This window comes from Panicum virgatum, chromosome 4K (genome assembly GCF_016808335.1).
Source record: "Panicum virgatum strain AP13 chromosome 4K, P.virgatum_v5, whole genome shotgun sequence".
NCBI classification, from domain to species: Eukaryota; Viridiplantae; Streptophyta; class Magnoliopsida; order Poales; family Poaceae; genus Panicum; species Panicum virgatum.
In genome coordinates, this window is record NC_053139.1 from 41,046,907 (window position 1) to 41,056,819 (window position 9,913).

Sequence of the window (9,913 nt, forward strand, 5' to 3'; positions counted from 1 at the left end):
TAGTTTTTTAACTTCAACTCCAGCAGTGACTTCTAAATCTCATTCTCTTCTTTTAATCTAAAGGGTGAAACTCATTTGTTAGTGGATAGGAGGCTCCCTAGAGACCCTCTACAAATAGAAATTTGAGGGCCATTGCTGGAGATCTAGAGAAAGAGATTTGGAGACCTCTCTCGAAATGAGGGCTTTAGTAGAGGGTTTGCTGGAGTGCGATTTTTTTTATCCCACCCCACCCTCCAAATTTAAGATGGGGACTTATTTAGAGGGTATGCTGGTACTTATTTTAAGCCCTGTCATGTTAAATGTTTCAATGCCAATTCAAAATACTAAATATAAAATAATTATAAAACTAACTGTATAAGCCTAGGGCTTATTCGCAAGAGACGAATCTATTAAGTCTAATTAATCTATGAATAGCATGTGTTTACTGTAGCATCACATGGGCTAATCACAGACTAATTAGACTTAATAGATTCATCTTGAAAAAAAACTAAAAATTATGGAATATTTTATTATTAGTCTATATTTAGTACTTTTAATTAGCATCCAAACATTCGATGTGGCGGACTTATAATAAGCCCTGGTGTTGGAGAACCAAACACAACCTTATTATACTATTATTATTATTATTATTATTATTATTATTATTATTATTATTATTATTATTATTATACACAGAGACCAAGTTTTACATGAGTTGTAAATCTAGCTATAAAGGTGTCGTTCCTCACTAATCAAAACATTAATTTTATGGCTTCATACTAAATGTATTTTTTCTTTCTTTCACCTCGGCTTGCCTCTTCTTGCTCTCCGTTGCGAGTACAATCCTCGATTAAAAATGTGTTCTTTTATAGATACCGATTAGTTGATACTTAGATATAGTTCTTTTGTACAAGGTGACACTGCTAATATATGTAAGCACATTTGTAATGTTTATGGTTAGATATTTGGTGCCAAATTGAATCATTCCCAAATTCGTACGAGATTTGAACATGAAAATGCAATAAATAAAATTCAAGATCATGGATCTTCAATTTTGTTCTTATGCAGAATAAGATATGTAGTTGTTGGCTATCTATAGGGAGTTGTAAATGCAGCTATTGTTTTAATGGTGTCATTCCTCACTAATTTCATGAAAATTATGAAAATATCTCTAGTTTATTTTCCATCATTATTTGATCATCAGATGAACAATAATTCTTCTTCCTCATCTTCTTCTTATATTTGTATGGCCTAACTTGTCACGTTGCCATACATTTCCATCTATAACGACTATTGCCATTAAATGTGTTGGCATCATTTTGTGACGCTTCCAGCTTCCTAGCCAAACTTCTCTGCCGCACTTGTGGTGTACCACTGCATATAATCTATCTTTTCCCACTTGAAGTTCTAGCCTACCACTGATTTGGTCATTGTCTTAACCTTTTAGTCACTCCACCTAACCATAAATACTATCATTGGCTAAAAAATATGTATACCAATAGATGACAAAGTTAAACTTATCAAAAAAATCAAATAAAAGGCTACACCTTCTATCATGGAAAGTTATAAAAAACATATGGTACTTAACAATATTTCTAGTAGCATCACCTATACATTTGGATAATAAGGTTTTATTGCATAAGGATATTGGTTACCATTGGCTAAGAAGCGGTTGAGATTAAGCTATATGCAATTTATCCGCTACTTAAGTTCACCTATTATATACATTCCATCACTAACAGTGTCTATATACACATTCACTTTTCTACAATATGATCGTACTCAATAGTTTCATTCACAATTTTGCATGCACCTTCCAGACAATTCATTCCAACTAAATATATAAATTAAATGAAAAGATTAAGTAATCGAACACCAACCAAAAAAAGAAAAAATGACATAAAGGTGTCAAAAATATAAATCAAAGGTCAAGGCTCTTCCATTTCTTTACATTTGTCCATAATATCACATTTAAGTTTTAACTATTTCTTATATAGGAAAGCTTTTACAGAGAAGAATTCCTCTTTCGGTTGTGGCACCTCACATGCCAATCTTTCTTCCATCTTCATATGCAAAAAGTTCTTGCCATCGAATTTGCTAACATGTGTTGCCCTTGTTGTTCATCAAGCCTCTTTTCTAATTTAAAGCTCCAGCCCGCTACCAGTTTGGATACTAGCTCATGCTTGCATAACTTATTAGTTGTCTACAGTAGAACCCCTCTTTCTTGAACCATGACCTTAAAAAAATGTGCACCCATGAAAAGGTGAAATTTGAAAAAAAAAAAAGAGAAAGGGTTTATGCTTGGTGGCATCAAACTATAAACGACATTGTTGAGAAAAGTTATAGCAAGAAAAGTCTATGTTTGGCGGCATCAAAACTATGAATATCGTCCGTTACTCACATAATAACTCTAGTAATGTTATGATATACTTTGGGTAATTAGATTTTAGCTCATAAAGACACCAACTTCCATCTGTTGGATGACAGTTGAAATCTAGATATATGTACTTGATATGTTAATTACATTCAATTAACATAGACAATGTATGGTTGCAAAATGCACAAAAGCACGTTCGCAAAATGCGCAAAAGCACGTTCTAATGCTAGGTAGGTCCATTCTCAAATTTGTGTGTTACATTCAACATGTCATCTAAACAATGCTCTAATGGAAAAAGGAACCATGGGATCTAACAGAATCATAGCTTCTCATTTGAAAGCTCCTTTGTGTATCCCATCTCCACACTCAATTCTTTCCAACAAACACTATAATTGAAAAGCAAAAATAATTTTTCAATAATTCATCGCCGACCCAAAAAAGAGGAACAATGAGTGAATACCATCGTTCCATGACTGCTCCTAAGTTCTAACTATCCCTCTCTATGCCCTTTGTTGTCTGTCAATACATTGTAATATCTGTTTCCTCACTTCAAGTTCTATGTTACTATCAATTAGAACACCGCCTCAACTTTGTGTTCCACCCTCTAAACATAGCCCATTGCTAGACCTTAAACAAAAAACTCCTCTTTGGCGAACACTGAACTAAACAAAAAAAAGTATGTTCCACAAGAAAGAGTACATGAAGCAAAGTCTATATTTGGCGGCATGGAAACTATAAACGATATCTGTTACTTCCAGGTAGCTCTAATGATGTTATTACAAACTTGGATAACGAGATATTTTAACATATAAAGATACCAACTTCCGTTGGTTAGATAGCGGTTCCGAATCTAGGTATAGGCATTGCACACGCTACTTAGATTCAGTTGTCGTATACAACTTACGGTCGCGAAACGCGCGGACGCATTTGTACGTTCCGGTCGGCGTGTGGCGAATTTATTCCCAAATCCGCATGAGCGTAAAAATAATTCTCTAATACGGAGAAAGACCATCGCCTCTAACAGAAAGATAGCTTCTAGTGTGAAAAGATTCCTTGCGTATCCTACCTCCGCACACAATAATTTCTTTGCAACTGACTCTGTAGACGCAAAGCAGAAGAACTTTTTTAATAATCCAACACCAACCAGAGAAAAGCAGAAACAGAAACGAAAAACGCCACCAACAAACCCGGGCCGAGCAGGAAACTCCTCCCCAGCATAAGTAAAACCGCCGCCGAAAGAGTAAGAAACAAAAAAAACGAAGGGGAGAAAAGGAAGCCAGCCACCGAAGCGAGCGAGGGAGCCAAGGGTTTTTGAGTAATCCGACGCGAGCACGCAGCCCCCCGTCCGTCCCGTCCCCTCTACTCCACTACTACTACTACTTCCCCCCTCCTCCCACCCCGTCTCCCTCCCTCCCATTCCCCGCAAACTCTCCTCAAACCAGGCGACGACGCGGCCCACGCCATGAGCTAAGCATTGAGCCAGTCGCCGCTCGAGTCCTCGGCTCGTCCTACCGCCAGCGCGAGCGCCCCGGGGGCTAGGGTTTGGATTCGCGGGTGGAGCCCGAGGCTAGATCCAGCGGGGAGGGGAGTGGGGGAGGAGGGGGTGGGGAGGGAGGTGGGGGGTGGTGGGCCCGGCCGGCGCGGATGGCCGCCACCGCCGGGGCGGCGGACGACGGCGGGAGCGTGGGCGGGAGCGTGGGCGGGGAGAGAATGAAGCTGCTGTGCAGCCTGGGCGGGCGCATCCTCCCGCGCCCGGGGGACGGGACGCTGCGGTACGCCGGCGGGGACACCCGGATCGTGTCCGTCCCGCGCGGGGTGTCGCTGCCGGACCTCCTCGCGCGCCTCGCCGACGCGTACGGCGGCGCCACGGGCCCGCACTTCGCGGTCAAGTACCAGCTCCCCGACGAGGGGCTCGACGCGCTCATCTCCGTGTCCTCCACGGAGGATCTCGACAACATGGTCGAGGAGTACGACAAGCTGGGCGGCGCCAGCCCGAAGCTGAGGGTCTTCATCTTCCCCATCCTGGATGCGGCGGGCGGCAGCGGCGCCACGGGGGAGGAGCTGGACGGCGGGAGCTTCGACGCCGGCCTCCGCTACCTGGAGGCCGTGAACGGCATTGTGCGCAAGGACAGCATCGCGAGCCTCTCGTCCACGCAGTACTCCGACGGGGGGCTGCCCCCTCCGGCGCCATCGGGGGGCGGCGGCCCAGGGTCTCCGGCAGCGCTCTCCCCCACCTCCACTAGCTCCAATGATGCTGCGAGATCGAACATCAGTGGGGCTGGGGCGGCGCCTCCGCCGCTTGTTGATGTCTTCAGCAATGCTGCTCCTGCTCCTGTACAGGCGAAGCCACAGGAGATTGCCGCGGAAGTGAGGGCTCCCCAGGTGAATCCGCATCCACATCCAGAGGTAGCAGCACATCCGCATCCGCTTCCGGAGGCGACAAGGTACCGGCAGCCACTGTCGCAGCTGCCACCACTGCCTCCTGTGTTTATGAACGATCATAGAGATACCATGCAGGGTCTTAATCCGCTGCCGCCGGGGCACGGGGCGAGATTAGATGATTGCAGTCTGTGCTCGAAGGCATTGCCTCACGCTCACTCTGATCCGGTGGTGAATGAGTATGGCAATGAGGTGCACGGAGGGGCGGTGCCTGAGCCGGGGCCTATGTTCATGAGCCTGCGGCCTGAAGATGTGGCAAGGATTATGATACCGGATAGGTCCGCTCAGGCTCCAATGGGGGCTTATGGATACACGCATATGCATCAAGTGCCGCAGGACAGGGTGTATGTGCCGAAGGTGGAAGGGGTTACAAACTCAGTGCTCATTGACCCAACTGGCTTGCATCAACATGTGTATGTGCAACAGCAGCAGCAGGTACCACCACAGCAGTTGCCATCTACCTATGGGTTTAGCCATATCCCTGTGATTCCTAGTGAGAAGGACAGAGTAGTTTCTCCAAGTTCTGCCCATACTGATGTTGCGAGCTCTCATTACCAACTTGTGCCTTCTGGCCATGTGATGGCTCAGTATCCAGTGAAGCCAGTTAGTCCCAATAACCTGCTTGCTGGTGAAGGTAGTTTAAGTGGCAATTCAAGGCATCGTGAGGATGGGCAGGTTTATCGTGACAATGTGCCTTCAGTTGCGCCCGTGGCTGTGCCAAATTATGTGGCAAATGTGGACAGGATGATGGATTCGCTCCGGGTGAGTCCCAATGAGGCTTCAGGATCTACGGAACAAAGGAAGCCCGCCATGTCTCCTGATAGTGGTTTGCCTCAGCATGCAATACCAGAACACTCTCAGGGGCTCCCAGAGAATAATATCAGTACCAGGCCAGATACCCGAGCAAAAGAGGTTCATCCGAGCAACACCAATACCTTTTTTGATGTGAATGAACCAAAGGTACTGATTCAGACTGAATCAATGCCACCGCCATCTGTGGCCAGCTCTTATTTGCACAATGTCCAGCATGTTAATATGAGCCATATGCCACAGATGATGAGCATTGGAGGACCCTATTCTAGTTACGTTGTTGCTACAGTCGGGCCTGGTGGGGTGCCTCAATCGACTTATGGTATTGATCTAGTCTATCCAAATGCCACTGTTAATACAGTGAATGAGCGAAGAGATGTTCTGCCTGAAGTTTATCACCAGGAAGCTCCACATGAAGTCGTCGCTCCACCAAGCACAACTCAGGTACCAACACCAGCATTGGCAAATCATGCTCCTAATGTGGATCAAGCAGCTACAAATGTGCATGCACTGCCGCCAAGACCCAAGAGAGTAGCAAGCAGGGAGAACATCAGCCCAAGGGATCCCCATGCCCACAACTCTTTGTTGAACTGCAAGGGGCCAGATCTGAATATTCCAGCTGAGGATGTTTCTCTCCAGCTACAGTCAGATCACAGAGGTACACATGCAGAACATGGTTGCTTTATTAATATTCCAACTCCAACATGGTTGCTATATTAATATTCCATTCTTAGCAATACTTTCCTAACTAGTCAATGTACTAAGTTGAGTTCTTATTTGCGTCTATCATCAATCCAGGTGATGATATCTCTAATCCAGATTTATTGGGTATGGAGGATGCGTTAGCTACAGCTAAAGCTCAGTCATCTGATCACCAACCTCCTCTGCCGAATGAAGGAACTCGGGCTGTTACCAATAAAGTAGACAGTGAAGTTCACCCAAACGAGGTTAGGAACTGATTATTTCGATGCTCCTAAATGTCCTTAACTCCTTATTTATGTTACCCTTAATGCTAAACAAGAGAAGCGTGCAGGTTGCCAAGAGCAGGCCAGCAGATTGGATTTCAGGATTTCCAGCTACAGATGGACGTTTGCAGGTTAGGATCATCATATGCCATATGAAGTGCGTACACTTCTAATAGTGTACTGTGGTTATAACCTTTTGAATCCATGTCCGGTCCAGATTATAAAGAACAATGACCTTGAAGAGCTCCAAGAGCTTGGTTCTGGAACTTTCGGAACTGTATATCATGGTAAATGGAGAGGCACTGATGTTGCAATAAAAAGAATCAATGACAGATGTTTTGCTGGGAAGCCATCTGAGCAAGAAAAGATGGTTTGTTCTCATACTTCCTGATCTTTGTTTTTTGTTATGCTTGTCTGTATTGATGGGCCTTGAATATTTTCAGCGGTCGGACTTCTGGAATGAAGCATCAAACCTTGCGGATCTGCATCACCCAAATGTTGTCGCATTTTATGGTGTTGTTCTAGATGGACCAGGAGGGTCCATTGCCACAGTCACAGAATATATGGTCAATGGCTCACTTAGGACGGCTTTGCTGAAGAATGCCAAGTTTGTTCCTTCTTCTATGTTGCATATAAGTTATATTCTGTATTGATCTGCTGCTTAAAATGCAGAAATTGATGATGTTACTGGAAGTGATATTTTATTTTCCCTGGGCAGGTCTCTTGATCGACGTAAGAGGTTAATTATTGCCATGGATACAGCTTTTGGAATGGAATACTTGCATAGCAAAAACATAGTGCACTTTGACCTGAAAAGTGACAATTTGCTTGTTAATTTGAGGGACCCTCAACGTCCAATATGCAAGGTAAGCAGCATGGCCATTCTATATTATTCTGTTCTTGCACGTTCGTTAAGACATAGGGAGTCCATCCTGTATCAACATTATATGTTTGGCACTGTATGACCAAATGCTTTTGCGAGTCCGAAAGTACAAAGTACATTGCTTGTTACTATTATGAGATGGCCATTAATTTGGCAGATCAAATACTGCTGATAGGATTGGACTCTTCACTAGATAATACTTGTTACTCAGGCAAATTATGATGTATCTAAAATTATAAACATTAGATGGGGATCATAAACTGAGGCATCCTTGAGTTGCACTTGAAGGAACAATGTGATATGTATGCTTGGATAGAGTAGCTTCTGTCATGTACTCATGTTGCTGTTAAATAAAACCTTAGAAGACAAATGGGGTGCATGACTATACAATCTAGGACTAATTGACTAAACACCTTTTCTGGGGATCATTTTTGGGTTGTGGTTAAATTGAGGCATCTATTGTTGGCACATGAAGGAATACAAAATATGTATATTATAAAATGGGTTCACAGCTTTATTTCGTAGTTCTGTGAATAAAGCTACAGATCATGAATGGGGTGAATCGGTGTAGAATTTTATGAGAAAGAACTGTCAAAATGCTAACAGTGAAATGGTTTTGTTTTAGCTATACACGGCAAAGATCTCTTAGTTTAGGATTGCTTGTTTACCCTCTGAATTTTGTACTCAGTTCAACTAGCATTTTGTTTCAGATTGCTATCAATCTAGGATTGTAGAATGCCATGGTTTAACATCTTGCGTTTTAAGGTCAAATAGGGTTATTATTTTTCTAATTGGGGTGAAAACTGAACAGTGCCTATTTCCCTATATTTCTAGGTTGGTGATCTTGGGCTTTCAAAAGTGAAGTGTCAGACCCTCATCTCTGGTGGTGTCAGGGGAACGCTTCCATGGATGGCCCCAGAACTTCTAAATGGTAGCAGCAGCTTGGTCTCTGAAAAGGTGTGATAATCATTTCCAATTCTACAATATATGCATGATTGGAGTATCCTTTGGTTCTGCCAAGTTTACATAGAATTGACAGATAAATATTTTCATGCTGGCCTCAGGTTGATGTGTTCTCTTTTGGGATTGTTCTCTGGGAACTTCTAACAGGAGAAGAACCCTATGCAGATTTACACTATGGTGTTATTATAGGTGGGTACAAATCCAGCATTGCAGACATACATAATGCAGTATGTATGCTCAGTAACTTCTATGAATTAGAGCTCAATGTAAGATGTTCTTTTGCACGCAGGTGGCATTGTTAGCAACACTCTACGGCCGCAGGTGCCCGACTCTTGTGACCCAGAGTGGAGGTCACTGATGGAGCAATGCTGGTCAACAGAGCCATCTGAGCGGCCAAGCTTCACAGAGATCGCAAACAGACTTCGCTCCATGGCCTCATCCCAGAAGGTACAGCACTGAGGTCACCAACATCCAGAAAGTCGTGCTGGGACCAGTTCGCAACCCGCCCCATATATCCCTAGGATCTGTTCATACCCCCTCCATTTATTCCGTATATTGTAATCAAAAGTTACCCGCCGTGTGTCTACAAGTGTCACAATGGACGCAGCAGATGCCTATTCATTCATTCATACTGTTTTGGTTGAGAGGTGCGTTCAATAAGTTTGTAGGTCTAGCGTCCGTTATAGGGGAGTCCGATATTTATTATTATTATTATTTTCATTTTCTTCTTCCTTTTCCACCCTTTTCTGGGTAATAATTGGGTTACTTGGAAACATGTCGGTCGGTTCAGTTGGTCTGTCAGAATGTGAACTGGTTGTTGCTAGGTAAGGATGGTTTGTTGGTATATTACAAGTCTTGGAACAGAGAGTGAGGTCCTGCTTGTAACTAGACCTGCTTTGGTTTTGTGATTGAGTTATAGTGTTATATATACTGAAATCCCCCGGTTCCATTGTAAATCTCTGCTGTTCGGTGCATGCTACATGTTCTTTTGAGATCGTGGCGCATCGCCTCCAGATCTGTGCTCTCTTTCTTGCTGCCGCTCAGTGAGATCTGATATCTGCTGGTTCAGGCATGGTTCATCTTGTTCTTTCCAAGATGTTTTGGCCGTGTGCATTGGATGCATGTAGGGGCCGAGGGATCAGCCAGTCCACGGCCGTGCGGCCGTGATGGCGACGGCGGCGCGTGGCCCCCCCGGCTCCGGGGGCCGTGGCGCGCGGCGCGCCCCATGGCAACCCCGCACGCCATTCGACCCGGCGCGTCACGTATGGGGCGCCGGGCGCGCAGCCGCGTACGTGCTCGCGTCCACCCCGGCAGCCCCGATCCCGGGTCAAGTGGGGGACGTGGGGGCGGATGCGATCGTCCCGTGGCCGGCATTCACTGCGTGCGGTTTGTCCAATAATATTTTTCTCTCACACCACTCCAGTTCCAGCCTGCCGAACGCAGTGATTGTCTACACCGTCGCAAAGTTGGGGGGGGGGGGGGGGGGGAATCCCGGGC

At 44.7% G+C, this 9,913-nt stretch overlaps 1 protein-coding gene across 1 annotated transcript; it reads left to right on the forward strand.

The window, feature by feature from the left end:
• The first annotated feature begins 3,985 nt into the window (after positions 1 to 3,985).
• Positions 3,986 to 9,372, forward strand: LOC120704077 (probable LIM domain-containing serine/threonine-protein kinase DDB_G0286997). The gene is made up of 9 exons (XM_039988329.1): positions 3,986 to 6,263; positions 6,404 to 6,552; positions 6,639 to 6,701; positions 6,788 to 6,940; positions 7,014 to 7,177; positions 7,289 to 7,436; positions 8,288 to 8,410; positions 8,518 to 8,605; positions 8,706 to 9,372. The coding sequence occupies exons 1-9, from the start codon at positions 4,001 to 4,003 to the stop codon at positions 8,873 to 8,875; spliced, it is 3,321 nt and encodes a 1,106-aa protein (XP_039844263.1). The 5' UTR covers positions 3,986 to 4,000; the 3' UTR covers positions 8,876 to 9,372.
• The last annotated feature ends 541 nt before the right edge of the window (positions 9,373 to 9,913 follow it).